General features: G+C 56.2%; 1 protein-coding gene across 1 annotated transcript; it reads right to left on the bottom strand.

Moving 5' to 3' along the window:
- Positions 1 to 4,425: 4,425 nt before the first annotated feature.
- KIF3C (kinesin family member 3C) lies at positions 4,426 to 18,100 on the bottom strand. Its single transcript, XM_030489113.1, has 8 exons — positions 16,483 to 18,100; positions 12,477 to 12,578; positions 12,265 to 12,387; positions 12,042 to 12,160; positions 10,503 to 10,619; positions 10,119 to 10,227; positions 9,418 to 9,593; positions 4,426 to 8,520 (listed from the first exon to the last, which is right to left on the bottom strand). The coding sequence occupies exons 1-8, from the start codon at positions 17,893 to 17,895 to the stop codon at positions 8,427 to 8,429; spliced, it is 2,253 nt and encodes a 750-aa protein (XP_030344973.1). The 5' UTR covers positions 17,896 to 18,100; the 3' UTR covers positions 4,426 to 8,426.
- Positions 18,101 to 20,414: the final 2,314 nt, after the last annotated feature.

The following is a 20,414-nucleotide window of genomic DNA, read 5'->3' as shown; positions in this document are numbered from 1 at the left end:
GGGACATCAGATTTAGGAGGAAGCCCCTTGTCGTTAATTGTCCTTTTCCTCCTTTTTTTGTTAGTTTTTCTCGTGACTAATTCCCAGCTTCCTGAGTTGCTGCCCTCCTTCTTTCCTATGTGAGCAATGCTGGACGTTTGCAGCCCCTGTAGAGTTTGGGCCTGGAGCAAGCAGCCCAGCTTCCTCTCAGCTTCCCTGGCATCTTTCAGCTCTCCAACAGCCTCCCGCAGCTCAGCCACCTGCTGCAGGAGGACCTCCACCAGGGCGCACCGAGTGCAGCCCTGCTCATTGTGCACCCTCACCTCAAGAGACCAGTCGAGGCACTTTCTACACTCCGAGGTCTGTGCCGCAGCCTCCCCTCTCATCGGCTCTGTCTGGGTGCCTACGCTGGCCACCGCCGGGGCAGAGCTCCCAGAGCGGGCCCTGCTCCTGAGGCGAGTGCTCACCATCCCGCTCGCTGCCTGCGCCAAGTGCCGCGCCAAGTGCCGCGCCAAGTGCCGCGCCAAGTGCCGCGCCAAGTGCCGCGCCAAGTGCCGCGCCACGCCCTGACTGACGTGCCACGCCCTGTTCGCCGCACTCCTGATCACTCGCGCTCCCTGGGATGGGTTTTTACCCACTGAGGGCTGCTGCCGTCACTCCTGGCGCCGCCCCCTGTGAGTCAGCTGCTCGCGTCAGCTGAGCTGCCGGCTCCTGGGCAAGTCTTGTCGAGGACTTGAGGCTCCCTCAGTGGCTCTGGCCGCTCCGAACTGAGGCTCCTGGACGCTGCGCTTCCCCCCGCTCCGGTGTTAAAGGCGTCCTCTCTGGAGATACATACTCACCTCGGCAATTCATGATGTCTCCAGGTTTGGAAGAATGATCCTCTGAAGACTGTGATCCTCTCTTCCAGCTATGTGGTGTTTTTTGGGTGGTTCTGCTCACATTCATAGTGTGAATTCAAATGGAGACAAGCACTCAGAGAGCTCACAGGAGAAAGAAAGTTTAATTCCTACTTCTTTCCTTCCTTTAATATCTCTTCTGATACAGAGGGAAACCAAGAGGGAAAGCACTTCCAGAGTACACACAAGAATGGCATGAGAAGCCAGTAGCTGCTGTGTGTCTGCACCAACATTGCTCAGCGATCAGCTTTTGATTGTGAGGATACCCACAATGTGAATAAGCGTATAGGCAACACATTTTAAGGCAGAACAGCTACAAATAATCTGTAAATCCTTCTTCTGGCATAGAACTTGGGACCAAGGGGACAAAGGACAAGTATATTTTTCCAGACAGAGTCTAAATCTGGGGATATTCATTGTGGAGGAGGTCTCAAACCACCCTAGTCTCAGTGGACAAGTCACTTGGAACACCTGAAACCCGCTGCTGCATTTCAGGATGTGCTGTGGAGCTCGATTGGTCACAGAGGGCTCTAGGTCACCCACCATCTAGTTGCAAACCAAGAAATGTTAGCAAGGCAGCAATGCACAGGAACAGTGTATGCCAACTAACATCAGTGCCATGGCTCCCCTGCTAACAGCCATTCAAGACTGAGTTAATAGGCTGAAGAACAGAAGTCACTAGAGAAAAATGTAGGGAAACAGAGTAGAAGAGCCACTGGCGAGAAAAAGAATGAAATTCTTGGGTCTTTGCACAGCTGCAGTAGTACAGGGAAAAGTCCACAGGGTGTCATCGGAGCATCAAGGAACAGCAAAAACCCCCAAACAACCAGAAACCAAAACCCAACAAAACAATCAAGCCCAAAATCCCTTTCTGGAATACAGGCACAGCTTTCGTCTTGGGAAGTCCATGCAACATATTTATAGTGGCTGTAGGCACTCCCGTGCTGAAATACTTTAAATTCTACTTGGGGTAAAAATATTTAGCTCTTTTGCGACTTCTTACAACAAGTAAATCTCAAAGTACTTTACAAAGATGATAATAAGCGTTAGCACTGCTTTAGCAATAGGAAAATTGGGATTCAGTGTAGCTTGCTCACCATGTCTCAGAAACAGGGTCAGGAGAAGACATGAGCTCTCTGGAGATCCAGAAGTCCTGGCCGTCCTTGCGCCCCGTACGTATGTGCTCCTGGGGCCAGCATGGGAGATCAGCAGAACCTTTACAAGCACCATCCAGAATGACGGGGTAGGACTGAAGCAGAAGCCAGGCTCAGTAACCACAAACATTACTGGTTTTCTTGAATGAGACTGAGAGATAAACCATTCGATTATAAACCAGTTGTTTTGAGCTCCCATGGCATATCTTAACCACACCTCCAAGTGTTTTGGAGGGTTCGGAGGCAAGTCAATGTCTGGGTGCCTCATACTTCACACACAAGAGGAGAGCAGGAAGAAGCAGAACCAGGATCTGTATAAATTTCACTGGAGACATCCTTCTATCCTTGGCATGGGAGGCTAAGGTGTGGCCATGTCACCCCTCGGCCCTTCCCAGCACAAATGTTGTTTTGATGACCCTGGTTCTAGCACCCAATTACACTCCAGGCAGAGAGTCCTAAATTCACGTCACTGACCGCATGTAAGAGTGAATCTGGTCTGGAGACCAGCACTACCAGAAGCTGCTCTGCAGCGGTCACTAGCCATGGAGTAACCCAATGCATCTCTTGCTAAGTGTCCCACTCCAAACCCATGTCTTACACCACAGCAAGCAGCAATGGCTCTGCCATGACCCCTGCCCAGGAGGTCTGGGCCCGCTCAAACCATCTTCTAACAGTTTGAAAGCAGAGCTGGATGCTCTTCAGGGAGTAATTACCTGTAGTTGTTGCAGGCTGTGGCCCTTGCCTTGGTGGCCATCTGCCTTCGTCCTATCCCACTCACCCTCTGTTTAGAGTCACACAAGCTTCTTGCTGGTTCTTCTGCAGCTCTTTCAACCCATGTCTTCAAAAGGGGTTTCCATTTCAAACAGAATCTGAACACTGGGGATTATGTCAGGATTTATTTAAGTTATAAGTAGCTACTCTACCTCTGATCTTCACCACAACAACCAGGCCACTCAAGTGTCTATTGCGTATGTTACATCTTTGCTAGTTCAGCTCTACCTCTCTTGATCTTTCAGTTTGTACCATGCTTGTGGCCCTTGGTCCCCTCACATATACTTTTCTACTTTGTACCTGGACACGGCACTCATGGAGGGGCAACAAGCCTTCACAGGCATTTTCCTTTTCCAAGGTGGGGTGTAGATGTTTGGCGCCTTTCAAATTGTCACTTATGTTAATCGTTTTAAAATGTAAATATTGGCATATAGAGCCATACCAAATCTTGGGCATAAACTTTAGATTTATGTCAGGAAAAGCCATATGAATTGCAGTAAGGAAGGAACCAAAATTGTTATAGTGAATTTACCCTCAATTTTATATATTTCAATAAAAAATTATGTTTTTTGAACTGTCAGTAGATGGGACACAGCTCTTCAAATTGTATTTCTATAACCTGGTTCAATATGCTCGTAAAAACTGCAGGGTTCTGTGTAATCCTGTAGGACTACAAGGGACAGTTGTTCGAGGGAAGCAGAGAGGTCTTGAATCTGACAAAAGATTCTCCTCACTGCTAAACCCACTGAATGTTGGCATCAAAGAAATTGCAGCAGATAATTCATTGAAAGATAAAACAACCCCTAAGACCAAGCAAACAAATAACAAAACAAACCCCAGCTAAGCTGGAAAACTCAGGCATGTCTGGGTGTTTTCTGCATTGCAAATGTGATGAACTTGGATCATCAGTATTCATGGTATGCAGCAGCTGAGGGCATCCAAGCGCTGCACAACCCTCATGCCCTCTTGCCATTGCCTGTGTGTGGGACAGGACAGAGGCAAAGATGGAGGAAATGTCCATGTTCTTAAGCCAAACCAGCAGCTGCTCTCCAGGCTGATGCTCTGCCACTGGCATAGAGAAAATCAAACACCCACAAGATGGTAACATCACCAACCAGTCACTGCAGAACTTGCAAGGAAAGAGTGTTGTTGCTGACTGGAGCATTTTTACCTGCCTCAAGTCGCCTTCTTGTCCCCTCGGACATGCCACGTGTCTTGCCAAAGCTGACGTTTCAGAATGCTTTTGGCAGTTATACATGGTGTGGAAAAATCCTTTCCCTTTTCCTGCACCTTCAGGCAATTTCTGAGATCCTTCAGAATAAGTAGAGCTCCTGACTGCATGATGCTTCTGATTTGTCATTCTCCTCCTTTTATTCTCTCTGTGTCACCTAGGGACCTTGCTCTTCTGATCTGCAATGCAGGCCGCCCTGGGTGGCAGCGGAGAGATAAATTGAATGTGACAAAACCCAACTTTCTCCCTTCCTTACCATAGAATCATCACAGAATCATAGCATAATGGAACTAGATTTTCTTGAAGGTCCCTTCCAACCCAAACCATTCCATGGTTCTATGAAATAAGCGAGCATGTGAAATGAAATTGCCTCAAAATCAACTCACCAACTTTACATGGACCTCTCTGTGCTCTTGGGGCTAATAAATTTACTTTCAGAGAGAAAGCAGGTGCTCATACCCAGCAAAACCAGCTTTTGCTCCTTAGACCTTGTCTTATCAAAGCTTCCCGCAAATTAGTTTCAGTACAAACACTTTATCTTACACAAAACAGGAGAAATCATAGAATTAGGTTTGAGTTGGAAGGGACCTTAAAGATCTTCTAGTTCCAACCCTCCTGCCATGGACAGGGACACCTTCCACTAGAAATATATGGAGAAATCCATGAAGGTGGGCACTGGTGTCCCTGTTTGTGCCACAGCAGGAGCCCTAATCCCAAATCCTTGTCTCTCAACACATACAGCCTGTGAAATCCCCCCGAGCAGGCTATGTGACATGGAGCTGCACTTCGATTAGTGCATCATCTGCACTGCCGTAGTGCTGGCGCACTCCCGACAGCTGGAGCTGTGGATGAAGGAGGCTGCAGACACCCTTTGCAATGATGCTCATTCCTTTATTGGTGTCATTGCCAGTTTTTGAAGGGTGCCGGCACTTTCCAGTCGTTCCCAGCACTGGGTCAAGGCTACGTTACAGCATATTGAAGAGGTGTCCATCCAAAGCCAGAGAGGGGGGAGTGAGATTAATGACCTCGCTCCATACGGTATGTATAATATATATATATTTATAATATGTCATGTATATTCCTATGTGTAGAGTGACACGGATGGGCCACCATACGGTAAACTTTTGATTTCTAAATAGATCACCAGAGCAACAGGCACGAAAATTTGGTCCTAATCAAGGCCCTCACCTTGTCAATCAATCCGAAACAGACCCAAACCCACCCTCCTCGCAAAAAAACCACCCCCATCCAAACCCGAAACCCAAAATAACTGAACAATTAAACAGCAAAAATAAAAAAGCCCCAGCCCAGCCCCGTCCCCCCTCTGGGATCTGCCCCCTGTACACTCACATTGACAGTAAATAGATCCCTTGGCTACACGCACGCACCCACACACACCTACACACACTCATATGTAAATACACACGCACCAACATACAAAGACCAAGATCATTACAAATATACATCTGAGGTTGCTGCAGCAACGCGGAGAGGCTGTGGAGCCACCCGAGGCAGAGGGAAAACGCCACCACAAGCTTGCCCGGTCTCGGCTCAAATCGCCAGCGTCTGCTCACAACCTTCCTCAGGGTTTGTGCTAAGGAGGGTGGGAGGTCATCAGCAGTGGTGGAGAGAGATGGAGCCAGCGCACGGGAGATCGCTGGCCCTGTGCACTTGGTGTGTATGTTACAAGCCACGCTTGGATGTTGAAAATGGCTCATCCCATCCCCTGCACCAGGTGCTCGTACACTTGTCCTGTGCTCGGCCAGAAGGGCTCCCACACAGTCCCTCCGTGACACAGTGCTACTGGACCCAGACCTGTCCACTGCTGTGACACAGATGAGGACCAACACATGCCGTGGGAGACCTGCGTGGAGCACATCCACCCTTCGACATGATGCTCCATGGCCTGGAGCTCTGAGGGGACACCATCAGCTCTTGGGCTTTGTTTCCCATGCCCTGTGTAGAGAATGGAGGTAAAAGAGACTGTTGCCAGCCCATCACCTTGGGGCTCCTTGAGCTGCTGATCCAGCTGAAGGTGAACTTGAGGCAATTACAAAACAAGAAAGGGAGGAAAATATATTCCTGCAGGCCATGCTGCAGGCAGCTTCTCCCTTTTCTGGGGTCTGTGCTTCCTGACCCTGACTCCCAGACACTAACCTGACAAATAAATAAGGAACCCGGGGTCTCTCATCCACTGTGTATCATGACACCACGGCCAGCTTGCTGCAGGGGATGCACACAGAGAACCCGTGTCTGCTGGTGGTACCCACGGGCACAAGGACCTTACCCATGCTGAGGGAGGAACTCGTCTCTCACTCCTAAATGTCCTTCCTCCTGCACCCTTCTCCCCAGGCTGAGCACAGCCAGACCTGGCTGCTGCCTGAAGGGAGCAAGCTCAGTCCTGGGAGTGACCTACACCCTCCATAATAGCCCACAAGCCATGTGCTGGGATGGGACAGGGATTCAGGGAGGCAGAAGGTGTTACAGGGCACAAGTGGGGAAGGGAAGATGGTGGCAGAGGGCAACGATCATGAACATGAGGCAGGACAATGTCACAGGGAACAGGGAGAAGATAGCCTGTGGCAGTGCAGGGGATGTGTCAGGACATGCATGGGAAGGTCTGTGGATGCCCCAGCCTGGACACGTGGAGCATGTTGATGGGGCATTCGTGTTGGGTAGCACCTGCCCGGCTCTGTGCTTGTACTTTGTCTCCTCTCCTGCCCTCACCCCAGGTCCTGTGTGCAGGAGTCATCGAGGTGAGCAGTGACCAATCCTCCAATAGAGGAAACCCTCTCCATTGCCAGAAGACAGTCCCTACCTGCCACCTTCTCACCTATGTCTTCATAGAATCATAGAACGGTTTCGGTTGAAAGGGACCTTAAAGCTCATCCAGTGCCAACCCCCTGCCATGGGCAGGGACACCTTCCACTAGACCAGGCTCAAAGCCCCATCCCACTGCCTGGCCTCAGCGTGTATCCCTGTGAAGACCCACATCCTTCCAGGTGAACCAGGGGCTCACTCCCCATTCATTCTGATCTTGTCAAATAAACGCATCTCCCCCACCTCTGCGCAGCCGGAAGCCATCCCAGTAAAACCACAGGTGCTGGCCTGGCACTGCCAGGAATGGTCTTCAGCAAGGACCTGCCTTCCCTCAATTGAATTGCTGAAAGCTGAATGACCCTGTGACACTGAATGATGTCCTGGCACCCACGTGTGCTACTGCGAGGGATGGGTTTCAGATCGCTAGAGCAGCCTTATGGCTTGCCCTCTTCTTATCCATTACCCGTTTCACATCCATCCCTCCACAAACCCATGCAACACCAGGAAATTTCTCCCAACAATGAGGTAACCTCCACATGGTATTACTCAGCCCAAGGAGAGTGATGCTGACATCACTCCTCTGGGCATCACTGCCTTGTCCTGCGTTTCTTCACTGCCTCTAGTTGCCAGCATGGTGGATGCTTTCACCACTGGTTTCATGTAGGCAGCACAGCTCCCCAGACGATGTGTGTCTTGAGGAGGGGTGGGTGGAAGCGGATAGAGATTTCCGTCTCCTGTTCTTGCTGCTAGGAGTTAAATACCCACTTGGTCAGAGATGGGAGCAAGCGAGGTGTCAGGCAACTGAATAGGACAGGGCCAGCCATCTCCAGAGCGCGGCACAGGTGAGCAAAGTCCTGGCACCATCAGGACTGATTTGGTTTGGTTAATCTGCAAGCCCTCCCTGTGGATGGAGCTGGCATTCCTGGAGTGACAGCCATGCCCAGAAGTCAGTGAGATGTCATTGCTGCCACTGGTGTTGATGCAGGCTGGAGAGTCCCTCTGGAAGTCTCCAAATCATTGTAGAAATCACCAAATTCCCTGGGATCCAGCAAAGCAAACGCAGCACCAGAGTCCAGGGCTGCCTCACCTTCTGCCAAAGCCACCAGAGAGGGGCCTCTGCCGCCTCCTGCCAGCTCTGTGAAGCACGACGGTGACCAGGACACCAGCAGTGCCCACCCTGGTGGTGTCCCCAGCCCTGTCCTCCAGCGGGGAGGGCTGGGAGCTGAGCGTACCTGAGGAGCATCCGCGTGGTGCCCGCTGCCAGCCTTGGATGTCCTCCAGTGTGACCGCATCTCCTGACTCTGCGCATCAACCACTCCATAAATAAATACGTTAAATAAATAAAGTGACAGATCCAGATTGGGGAGGGGGGCGGAAGGCAGGAGGACGCAGCTCCCCTCGCCCCGGGAGGGCTGTTCGTGAGCATCTCACACTAACACATGCGCACACAAAGTAGCTGAAGACAAAGACGAACTGGGACCGGTGGAGATGCTGCCGGCTGGGGCCCGTTCCTCGGCTGCCGGCAGGGCACAGTCCTCGCTGCGAGGCAGTGCAGGGGACAAGGGGTCCAGGACGTCACTCCTGAGCTGGCGTTGTGGCAGCGCACGGGGAGCTGCAGGTGAGGGAGACATGAGTGGTTGAGGACGGCAGTGACCGCGGCGTCTGGCACCTGGATGGGGAGACAAACAGAGAAAAACTGGTTTCCTTCTCCTTCCCCTGCCTCCCGCTCTGCCCAAAATCCTTTTTCTCAATCATTTGCTATACAGGCAGAACCAAAGGATGCCCCTAATATGCTGGGCAGGACAATACCTTGTGTCTCGCCATCTGAGATACATGTATATCATAGATTCACAGGAATGGTTTGGGTTGGAAGGGACCTTAAAGCTCATCTAGTTCCAACCCCCTGCCACAGGGCAGGGACACCTTCCACTAGAGCAGGTTGCTCCAAGCCCCGTCCAACCTGGCCTTGAACACTGCCAGGGATGGGGCAGCCACAGCTTCTCTGGGCACCCTGTGCCAGGGCCTCACCACGCTCACAGGGAACAACTTCTTCCTTATATCTCATCTAAATCTCCCCTCTGTCAGTTTAAAGCCATTCCCCCTTGTCCTGTCCATGCAGGCCCTTGTCTAAAGCCCCCCTCCAGCTTTCTTGTCAGCCCCTTTAGGCACTGGAAGCTGCTCTAAGGTCTCCCTGGAGCCTTCTCTTCTCCAGGCTGAACAAGCCCAGCTCTCTCAGCCCGTCTCCAGAGCAGAGGTGCTCTGGCCCTCAGAGCATCCTTATGGCCTCCTCTGGACCAACCCCAACAGGTCTATGACTTTCCTGTACTGAAATGGATATCACCTGGTTTTAATACACATCCAACAACTGTTACCAAAGCAGTGTCAGCCATATTTTAAAACCTAATCACACCCCAACAGCTCATGGCCAGGCTCAACTCCAAAAGGAAAAGGGCTGCAGCTCTGCTATGACTCCTCTGCCTGCCCCAAGCCCACGCGCTGCCCACATGGAGCATCCTGGCTGCACTGCAGCACTCATGTGTCCCCCCTGGTCCCCACCAGCACTCACCAGGAGCGGGACTTCCTCACCCGGGAGGCCACTGGCCGCTCCAAGAGGCTGTCCAGGTGCATCAGCCTCTCCAGGTGCAGAGCCCGGGGGTCCTGCTCTGCCGGGTCCCTGCTCCGCTCAAACTCAAAGATGGCTGGAGGGGAGAGGTCCAGCTCCAAGAACATGATGTTCTCAGCCTGCAGTAGGACAGGGCAAAGGGAAAACCAACATGAGGAGTCACCGCGTGGCTCAACACAGCACCAGCTCTGTCAAGTCCACACCACTGAGAGAAGGTGACCAGCATGCCGGGTAGTGGGACCCTCCGCTGGCTGCCACAGCCACAGGGCAAGCTCCACACTGGGGTTCAGGCTCATGGCTCTGCTCCAGCTCGTCTGGTCTTCTCTGGGGCTGAGCCCAGCAGGTGAGGCTGAATGGCCCTGTCCTTTCAAACAGCAGGAGCTGTCAGATCCACCAAGCCAGCAGCTCATGGACCAGCTGAAATCATGGCCACCTATCCTGCCAAGTGGGTGGATAAAGCTGGGAGCTTGAAGTGATGTACCCCAAATCACCATGAGCTTGTTTACTCTGCCTTCTCTCCCACTGTTCATCTGTCCGTCCATCCATCCATCCATCCATCCATCCATCCATCCATCCCTCCATCCATCCCATTTATCCAATGACTTCTTGTCCCCCTGGCATGCAGCAGCGCCCCCCTCACTTACCCGGTACCGAGGATGAGATCCCATGGCCATGGCCACGCGGGCGAATTGGCTGATGGGTCTCTTGTACCCCACTGCAGAGGTAGGCCGCTTCTTCATTTGGTTGCTGTTTCTGAAAAATAAATTAAGAGAGGAACATGTAGTAGAGAACATAAATACCTAGTAAAACCCCATCCAAATGGTGATGAATGGAGCTCAGCTGCAGTGACTGAAGGGTGACCCTTCTTGGTGGGGCTTGGCTTGGAAAGTATTTCCACTCATAGGCACCTGCAAGCATCCCTGGGTCCCTGCTGTCGCCCCTGCCCCTGGGACATCCCTGCCCTGCAGGCAGAGGCCTTGTGCCTGCAAGGGGCAGTGCATGGGCTGGGGACAGGGACAGGGACATACCCTCCGGTGGGCACGAGTGGCTGGAACTTCCACTGGTCCTCGTCACCATCGAAGTACAAGCGGTTCATGATCTTGTTCTTCTCTTCTGGTGGGATGAAGTTCTCAATGATCAAGTACCTGAATGACCGGCCAAGAGACAGAGCGGGGGCAAAGATGGGGAAGGAGCAGGAGAGGAAGGAGTTAATGTGGCAAGTGACCAAAAACAGGTCAGAAAGGGAGAGGAAAGGGATGTCGGGGAGACAGGGAGACAGCACAGGGAAATGGGAAAACATACGGAAGATGGAAACAGGATAGAAATTGAGAGGGTGAGGCAACAGGACAGAGAGGCAGGAGAGGGAGGGCGGAGGAAGACAGTCATCAGAGAGGAGCGAAGACATGGGCAGCTCTGCAAGACTTCCTCCAGCAGGAACCCCCGTCCGCTCCCTGCTGCCTGACCAGATGATAAAGGAAAGCTCAGTGATGCGAAATGAACCCCAGGGGAATAATTTTTTCCATATTTTGGGAGCGAAATCACGCAACTACAGAAAACTGTTTTGCGCTGCTGAGGAGTTGCTCCGCTGAGTTGCCAGCTTTTAAAAAGTTTGAATCATGTCTGAAGAGAAAGGCAGCAAAATTCGAAGTGAAATTTTGTTTCTAGTAAAAGTATAAATATTTTATCTTGAAGATGCTCAAGATATATGCTCAAGATGCTCAAGGCTGGGTTTGTGAAGACACTGAATGCAGTTATTGCTGAAGGGAAAACACCCACTGAGGGTGGTGGGCCAGCAGCTGCATCTGCTGCTGGAAGTTCCTGGGGAACGTGGCTTTGCCACCATTGTGCCAGGAGCTCCTGTAGGGCAGGAACCCACCCAAAGGCTCTTCCTCTGAGGAAAGTGCTGGGGCTAGAGCAGTCTCCAGGTACCCTCAGGGGACACTTACCTCCAGTTACCACTGTCAGGTCCCATAACTCACCCACAGCCCGCACTGCAGCTGTACTGGCTTTTCTGCTTCTGTATTTTCTGGTTTCTCACCTTTCTCAGCAAGTTTTTAACACTCTTGTGTGTGACTCACCCAGCTCAAGAGGTGTAAATATGTTTTACACCTTCTGCCACTGCTCACGTGGAAGTGCTCACGTGTCCCTGTCAGCAGGCATTATCGCTCCCTCCACCTGCTCTGTGCACCCCAGCTCTGCTCTGTGCACCCCAGCTCTGCTCTACATAACCCAGTTCTGCTCTGTATACCCCAGCTCTGCTCTGTGCACCCCAGCTCTGCTCTGTATACCCCAGCTCTGCGCACCCCAGCTCTGCTCTACATAACCCAGCTTTGCTCCATGCACCCCAGCTCTGCTCCACATAACCCAGCTTTGCTCCCTGCACCCCAGCTCTGCTCCACATAACTCAGCTTTGCTCCACATAACTCAGCTTTGCTCTGCATACCCCAGCTCTGCTCTGAGCACCGAGCTCTGCTCTACACACCCCAGCTCTGCTGTGTGCCCCCCAGCTCTGCCCTCTGCACCCCAATTCTGCCCTGCATGGCTGCAGGGGACACGCGACCACCTACTTCAGCTTCAGCTCCCGTGTCTGCTCATTCTGTGCCTCCTCAAGGTCCTGCCGCACACGGATGTACTCATCGTGCTGGTCCTGGATCTCCGCCTTCACGGCCTGCAGCTTGGCATACAGCTGGGGAGAGGAGCAGACCATCAGCCCCATGGCTTGAGGGCTGCAGCGAGCCCCAGGGCTCTGGTGGCTGGAGGGGTGGTTGTCCCCCACAGCCACGCTCTCACCTTTTTCAGCTTCTTGGTTTTGATCTCCACCTCCTGCTGCAGGGAGGTGTAAGTCTCCCGCAGCTCCATGGTCTCCTCGTCCCGCAGCAACATCTCCTGCTGCATCTCCCGCTCCCGGCGTTTCTGCAGCACAGGGGGAAACACTCAGAGTCAGGAGGGGGAACTGGCCTCCTCAGGACACCCCTGTCACCCACAGGCCCCAGTGCTGTTACCTGCTCAGCTATCTCCTGCCGCTTCAGCTCCAGCATCTTCTGCTGCTCATTGGTGTGGTCCACGATGGTCCTGCCGCCGATGAGCAGCTTGCTCTCCATCGCCTGGGGGGCAGAGCAGGGTGGGGGGCTCAGAGCATGGCTCTACCACCCCACACCCCCAAGGGGTTTGCACCAGGCCACTCTTGCCGGGTGGTCACCCACATCGCTGGTCCCTGTCCTGGGCGCTCTGTCCTCACCCCTGCTTTCAGGGAGGTGGGGGCTTTCGGTGCGGCACATGATTCCTCTGATGGGGAGGGGCTGCACACAGACACCACGAGCCCGGTGCCTAATGCTGGGTGCAGCAGCGGGGGGTGTGAGTGACGTGCCCCCTCCATAGGGACGTGGCGCGGGGCCGCTGGCTCTGAGCCCAGGCTGTTTTGGGTCCCACTTCCTTCCGCACAGCTGCGAGCCAGTGAGACGCCGCGGATGTGCGGCAGCTGCCGGCAGTGGGGCCCCAGCCCAGGCCGCCCACCTCCAGCTGAGCTGTGCTGAGCAGTGCCAAGCCATGCCAAGCCATGCCGAGCTGTGCCAAGCCAGGCAGGGGGCTCTGCCCCGAGCCCCTTGGGACTTGCCAGAGAAAATGCTGCAGAGAAACCACTCACAGCAGCACTTCCCACGGCTCAGTCAAATCTGTACCCGCTCTGACTCCCGCATCCCATACCACCCTGTCACCCCTATGCCAGCTTTCCCAAGGGAAAAGGGGCTCACACACATCGGTGTACGTGCACACAGCCATGTACACACATGCCTGTGCACAGTCAAACCCCCTGCACACATGCACACGTACACACACCAGTGCACGTACATCGCTACAAGCATGCCCAAGCATGCAGACATTTGTGCTCACGCACATGCATACTCTCCTTTACTCCATGGATGCACACGAGTACACTCATGTATGCACACTCATGTGTGCCTGTACACACACACACGCACACATCCAACATGCGTGTGCACAGCCATCCCTGGCTGGAAACCATGGGGCCAGGAGGCCTCCTGGGCTGCCACAGCAGCCTCGCACCACGCGTGGGGCCCACGTGTGTCCTCCTGCAACGTGTGTGCACACATGTGCGCACACGTGTGCGATGGGGGTGCACTAACATGCAGCATGTGCATCCACACACACGCAGCCTGTGTGCACGCATGCATGCCCCCCATGGCTGCACCTCAGGGACGCGAGCAGGGACGGATCCAATCACCACACACGGCTTTAAAAATTGATGTCCCCGACACAGCGGCAGCACCGACAGCTCCTTCCCCACACCTGGACCCCTGGAACCCCACCACTGACACAGCCAAGGCCCTGCGAGGGGGGGGGGTGCCACCACGCCACGCCATGGGAAATGCCAGCACTGGGGGTGCCACATACGGTGTTCACTGGTGCCACAGCACATGCCCTTGGGCAGGGCTCTTCCTGGGAGTGCTGTGCCCCCAGCCACCACTCTGGGCACAGAGGTGGAGACTCAGGCAAACTGGTGACCTCAATCACACCGACAGCTATCTGGGACAATACTCATTTTCCCTGTTTTTTCCCCTATTTTTCCCCCTGTTTTTTCCCTTCCCCAGTCCCCATGTGAGGCAGTGTGGGTGTTTAGGAACATACAAGCAGCACCTGTGGGACAACCCCCATGTCCATACCTCCAGCTCCCACCTTCCACCACCCTCGCAGCCATTCAGTGCTATGGGGCACATCCCCACCTGAGTGCCCATCCAGCTGCTGGGGATTCCTCCTTCCTCGCAGCCCTGCCACCTTCAGTTGGGTGCCACTGGCTGGGTGTTTTGCAGGGAAGCCATGGGGGAGATGAGACTCCCAAGGCTGTCTGCCCCCATCTGGCCCTGTGCCATCACCGGAGCACCCGGGCTGGGGGCACTGGGGTGCTAAGGGGCCCGTCACCCCTTGTCCTGCTTTGTCTTGGTTCTAACTGCATCCTGTGATGGTGAGTGTCCTCCAAACCCTGCTGGGGTGCAGGGAGGAGACCAGGCGGCCGCAGGGCCAATGCCTGGCCAGGGCAGCACACTGCCACACCTCTCCATGGGTTAATCACTGGCTGCCACCTTCACATGGGATTAGGGGGTTTCTTAGCGCCACCATTTTCCCCCTGCCAAAGCATTTATTACTTTTAACGAAGATGACTCCAAATCTTCTTTAGCGCCTAGGGCAGATTGAACGCTAAGCCTCTCACAGGAGCTCATTTCCGGCACCCAAATGACTTCCCTGGCACTTTCCTGCCCGCTGACCCCTGTATCGGCACCCAGCGGAGCCGTCGGGCAAGGGGCTCAGAGCAGCTGCAGGCACAGCCCATCCACCTGGGTGCCATGGTGCACATCTGGCCCCCACCTCTTCAAGCTGCCACATGTCCCAGCCAGACTGTAGGGTTGGGCCCTGGCTGTGCCAGATAGCAGAGGCAGAGCCCACGAGTGTGACAGCAAGACAGCGTCCAGCTTGCATCACCCACACATGTGTGGGGCACCCTGTGTCCCCCCAGTTACTACATCTGCCATTGTCACAGTCACTATGAAGCCATTAAACATGTGAGAGGGACACAAGGCTCTTGTCACACTGGTGCCTCCTGCCTGGCCCCAGGCAATGCCCGGTCGGGTGAGCATCATAGCAGGCTCTGCCCTCCATTGCTGGCACTGTGGGGATTCTTGCCCCCTGGGGCAATACCTCACTGCTGTGACTGTACCGTGCCGCCACGGGTGGAGGGTGCCAGCATGCAGAGCAGCTCCAAAGGCCACCAAAAAGGATTCAGCATCATCTCACCTCCGGCCCTGCCTTGTTACTCAGCAGTTACAGGACATGCGGTGGCCCCGAGCCAGCTCCACTGCACCGTGCCGGACGAGGACACCACGCTGGACGGCTGCCAGTGACAACCTGCACTCCACCGCGGCGACAGTGCAGGGACTGACTGCGGGGAGCCCCCCTCCACACCGAGTATCCTGCTCCACCAGGACACCCAGCATGGGACACCCGGCATGCCAGCAGGCAACCTGTGTCCTCCCCCGTGGCTCTGCCCCAGCTGCATGTCACAGTGTGAGCCTGCAGGTGTCTGTGCAGGCATCCAAGCACAGCCACGCATCCCTGGGCATGATCATGCATCCCTGAACACGGCCGCACATCCCTGGGCCTGGCTGCGCATCCCTGAGACTGCAACAAAGAAGGCTTTGGCCAGGGAGGAGGGCATGGAAGCATACCCCTGCTCAGCCCCTGAATTCCCCAGCAGAGACTGACACCCCAGGCATGTCCCTGGCTGGAAGGCTCCATGCTGGTCCCCAGCCCAGCCACCGCATCCGGGCCACCATGGTGACGGAGGGGCTGTGTCAGAGCGTGACACAGTGGGGCAGGGTGCTGGGGCTCCTTCTCCATCACCGTGACTGTCCCAGCCCTGCGCTCACACCTGACCCCCCAGCCTCACCAGGAGGGGAGCAGGGGTGGGGGGGCAGTAGGGCAGTCCCGGTCCCCAACACAGGGCTGGGCTATGGCTGCTGTGGCCCCTCTCCTCCAGCGTCCCCAAGCTGGGGTGGGAGCCATGGCGATGGACATGGGGGGCAGGCAGTGCCATGGCCCCAGCCTCAGCCCTGGGCGTGTTCCCGGGGCCACCAGGAACAAATGTGCAGCATCACTCCCCCGCCCCGCTGCAAGCTGCTTTGTTGTGCTGAGGGGGACAAGAGCTGAACACAGCAAACTCATGCCACCAGTGATCCACTGCCCCATGGCCCTTCCTGCCCCACCGCCCCCAGAGCTCCCACAAAAGGTCCCCATGCAGCTCCATGTCTGAGGGCAACTCCAGCCCAACACTACACGGGAGCATGGGGCTGCCTTTGGGCACCCTGCTTGGGCACCTTGCTTGGAAGCCCACCTTGCTTGGACACCCTGCTTGGGAGCCTCTCAGGCACCCCACAAGGGGCTGGAGGCAAAGCAGGTCTTCCCCCAGCATTGCTCCCAGTAGCATGTGGCAACACGTACCTTGTACTTGGTGGCCAGTAGCTCTGTGGCCTCCTGCTCCTTCCGCAGATCCTCAATCATCTTCTCCTTCTCCTGAAGCAGCTTTTGCTTCTCCTCGCTCACCAGGCTATGGTCATCCTGGATAGCAGCTTTCTCCTCTTCCAGCCTCTCTTTCTGCTCCTTCAAGTAGCTCTCCATGTTCTTCTCCAGGCCATCCTCATTGTCATCCTCCCCTTCGTTCTCCGCAGCGCTTTCTCCATCCATTGCCTTCTTCTTCCGGCTGCTCCTTCTCCTCTTCTTCCCCAACATGCCACGTTTCTCCAGCTGGGCTTTCAGACGGACAATCTCCTCCTGAAACTCTCTCAGTAATGTGTCCTTGGGGTCCTCGTTCACCCGGGGCTTGTTCTTGATGTTCTTGGCCCTGTTGGCAAACCTGAGGGTGGAGAGGCTCTCGTCATAGCTGTGAGAGGCTGGGCCCAAGGTGGCCACCATGATTGTCTTGGCATTGCCCCCGAGGGAGTCCTGCAGCAGGCGGGTCAGTTTGGAGTCCCGGTAGGGGATGTGCGTGCTCCTGCCATCCACAAGGGCAGAGATGACATTGCCCAGGGCAGAGAGGGAGAGGTTGATCTTGGACGCTTCCTTGGGGCGCTCTCCGTGGGCCCCCATTTTGCTCTGGCGCTCGCTGCCAGCCAGGTCCACCAGGTTGAGCTTGCCCACACGGATGTGCTCCTCACCATCCGGCCCCGTCTCACTGCACTCAATGGTGATGAGGAAGATGGCGTGGGAGCGGGAGCTGTGCTCATTCATGTTAGTGCTACCCACTGACCGTGTCTGGCTCCCCAGGTTCATCACATGCTCAATCTCCTTCACGTTCTTGGTGACGAAGGAGGAGAGGTCCTTGATGTACACCCCCGTCTCAGGGTTCTCCTTCAGCTCCAGCTTCTTGCTCTGGTCCTTGGCAAGGAGGTCTCTGATCTCCTCCTGGTAAATCTCCAGGTACGAGGCCCTCACCAGGTACTGCTGGTTCTGTGAGCGGGAGATGTGGGTGAAGATGTGCTCGAAGGAGCTGGGGATGATGCCCCGCTTCTCCGGCTCCGCCCAGGCCCCCTGCATGGTGTAGGTCTTGCCGGTGCCCGTCTGGCCGTAGGCGAAGACGGTGCCATTGAAGCCCTGCAGCACGGCGTCTATCAGCGGCCGGACCGTCTCGTCGTAGAGGTCCGCCTGCTTGGAGCTGGCGTCGTAGACAGCGTCGAAGGTGAAGGTCTTGGGCAGCTCCCCGGGGGAGGCGCGGGGGTTCCGGATGCTCACCTGCCCCAGCTTCACGTCCAGCTCCAGGACGCGCTCGTAGCCCGCCGCCTCCTCCTTCCTGCTCATCGGGCGGCACCGGGCCACCACCTTCAGCGCCTCGCAGCCGCTGCGGGGCTTACCGGCCATGGCGGCGGCGGGCGGGGCGGCGGCGGCGGCGGCAGCGGCGGCGGAGGCGGGGGCACTCAGCCGCACCGTCCCCGCAGCATCCCCCGGGCCGGGGCTGGGGCCGGGGCCAGCTGGCGGGGGGCGGCGGGAGCCGGGGGGCGGCGGGGCGGCCCCGCCGGGCGCTCGCTCATGGCAGCGCGGCCGCTGCGACCGCCCGTGTGCGGGGCCGGGCGGGGCCGGGCGGAGCGGCTGATTCGCTGCCGGCCGCGCACACGCACACGCACGGGCAGGACACGGGCGGGAGGGTGCGCGGCCCCGGCTCCCCCCGCACCACGGCCCGGGCACGCCGGGAGCTGTAGTCCGGCCTTTGTGCTGCTACACCGCGGGGCGGGAGCGGGGCGGGGGGCGGGATTGGAATGTGGGATGCAAGATTGGGATGTAGGGCTGGGATGCGGGGTGTGGGATGCAGGGCTGGGGTGCAGGATGTGAGATGCAGAACTGGGATGCAGGGCTGGGGTGCAAAGCTTGGGTGCAGGGTGCAGGATGTGGAGTGAAGGATGCAGGATTGGATGCAGGATGCAGGACTGGGATGCAGGATGCAGGATGTGGGATAAACAATGCAGGATTGGAATGTGGGTTGCAGAGCTGGGATGCAGGAGTGGAATGTGGGTTGCAGAGCTGGGATGCAGGATATGGGATTTACGATTGGGATGAAGGATTAGGATGCAGGGCTTAGAATGCAGGATGCAAGGCTGGGAGGCAGGATGCAGGGTGCAGGATGTGGGATGCAAAATGCAGAATGCAGGACTGGGATGTGGGATGTGGGATGAAGGATACAGGGCTGGGATGCGGGATGGAGGGTACATGGTGTGGGATAAGGGATGCAGGACTGGGGTGTGCAATGAAGGGTACAGGATGTGGGATATAGATTCAGAACTGGGCTGTGGGATGCAGGGTACCTGATGTGGGGTGCAGGTTGCAGGACTGGGATGCAGGCTGCAGGGTGGAGGATAGGAGAGGCAGGGGAGGGCAGCAGCCTAGCAGTCCAGCAGGGGCAAAGCAATTCCCTTGGGCCCGGCAGCTGGAACAGGGATATCTCCCCCTGCCCATCTCCTGCAGGGCCAGCATCACTCTCACCAGCCGCCCTGGTGGTGTTTCGGGGTCCCTGAGCTGCCCCAGGCTGTGTGTGCCTCTTGCCCCAGCAAACCCCAGCCTCCAGGTCCTGGACCCCAGTCCTGTGCCTCCCTTGTGGCCCAGTGGGAATAATCCCCAGCACCCTATGAGAAAGGCAGCCGGGACTTCAGAGGGAGATTAAACATTCTTGTGGTTAATCGAGTCCCAGCAGCCACCCGTGCCCCGGACCAGAGATTATCCCATAATTAATTAATTAGGGTATTTGCTGCCATAGGAAGGGCTGTCTGGTGCAATCCAAGTCCTCTGACTCCCAGAGGAGCTTTGAGGGGCAGGGGACGGTCACCTCGCCGCAGGCACAGCCCCAGTGATGGAGGGGGATCAGAGGACAAAAGCAGGAGCACGGTGGAGGGGGGTGGCAGGGGGATGCAGCAGGGCTGGAGGGGAGATGGAAGTGAGACAAGGGACAATGGAGGGGGGATGCAAGGGGGTGGGGAGAAGATGACGGGGAGGGTGGAGGGGGATGCAGGAGGGATGGAGAGGGGATGGAGGCGGGTGGAAGCTTCAGTGAAGGCATGATGGAGGGTGGTTAAAGGGGGGATGCAGCAGTGAATGGAGGGGGGGTGGAAGGAGAATGGGAGGGATGACATGGGGGGGATGGAGGCCTTGGTGGAGGTGATGGAGATGATGGGGAGGGTGGAGGGGAGTGGAGGATGGAGGGCGGGTGGTCTTACCATGGGACAAGGACCCCAGTGCTGCCTGGCTCTGTCTGTGGCATGAGGCAGACAGGTTCAAGAGCACATAGCCCTGTTCCCCCAGCAGCTCCCAACCCCAAATCCCCCACAAGACCAGGCTGGGGTGACAGGTAGGGGTCACCCCAAAGGAAGGGGGTGATATTTAGGCAGGGCATGAGGTAAGGGCAAAGAGACAGAGGAACAGGGTAACATGTCAGGAGCAGTGCCATGTAGGGAGGGAGTGATGAGTAGGGACAGCATGACATGTCAGGTTGGGGTGACCTGTCAGGACATGGTGACATAGTCACGGGTGACATGTAGGGGCGGAATGTCACGCAGGACACGGTGCCATTCAGGGCAGGGTACCATGCAGGGACACGGTGCCATTCAGGGCTGGGTGCCATGCAGGGCAGGGTGCCATGCAGGGCAGGGTGCCATGCAGGGACGGTCCCTTGCCCACAGGTGTCAGCACCGGAGCGGTGGACGCTGCTGGTGGCTGGTGGCCTCTGGCCTGTCCTCGGGGCTGACCTCTAGAGCAGCCCAGGGCTGTCCCCGGGGTGGTGGAGACAGCGGACCCTCACTGTGCCCCTCCCGAGCCCTGGCCCAGCCCTGTGTACACTGCCAGGGGCACTATGGGGCTTGGGGCTACCCACCCCACAGCAGCCCCCACAGCAG

The sequence above is a fragment of the Strigops habroptila genome, chromosome 6 (genome assembly GCF_004027225.2).
Source record: "Strigops habroptila isolate Jane chromosome 6, bStrHab1.2.pri, whole genome shotgun sequence".
Taxonomy (NCBI): Eukaryota; Metazoa; Chordata; class Aves; order Psittaciformes; family Psittacidae; genus Strigops; species Strigops habroptila.
The sequence above is the reverse complement of the archived record's forward strand: the minus strand, read 5'-3'. Positions and strand labels throughout refer to the sequence as shown.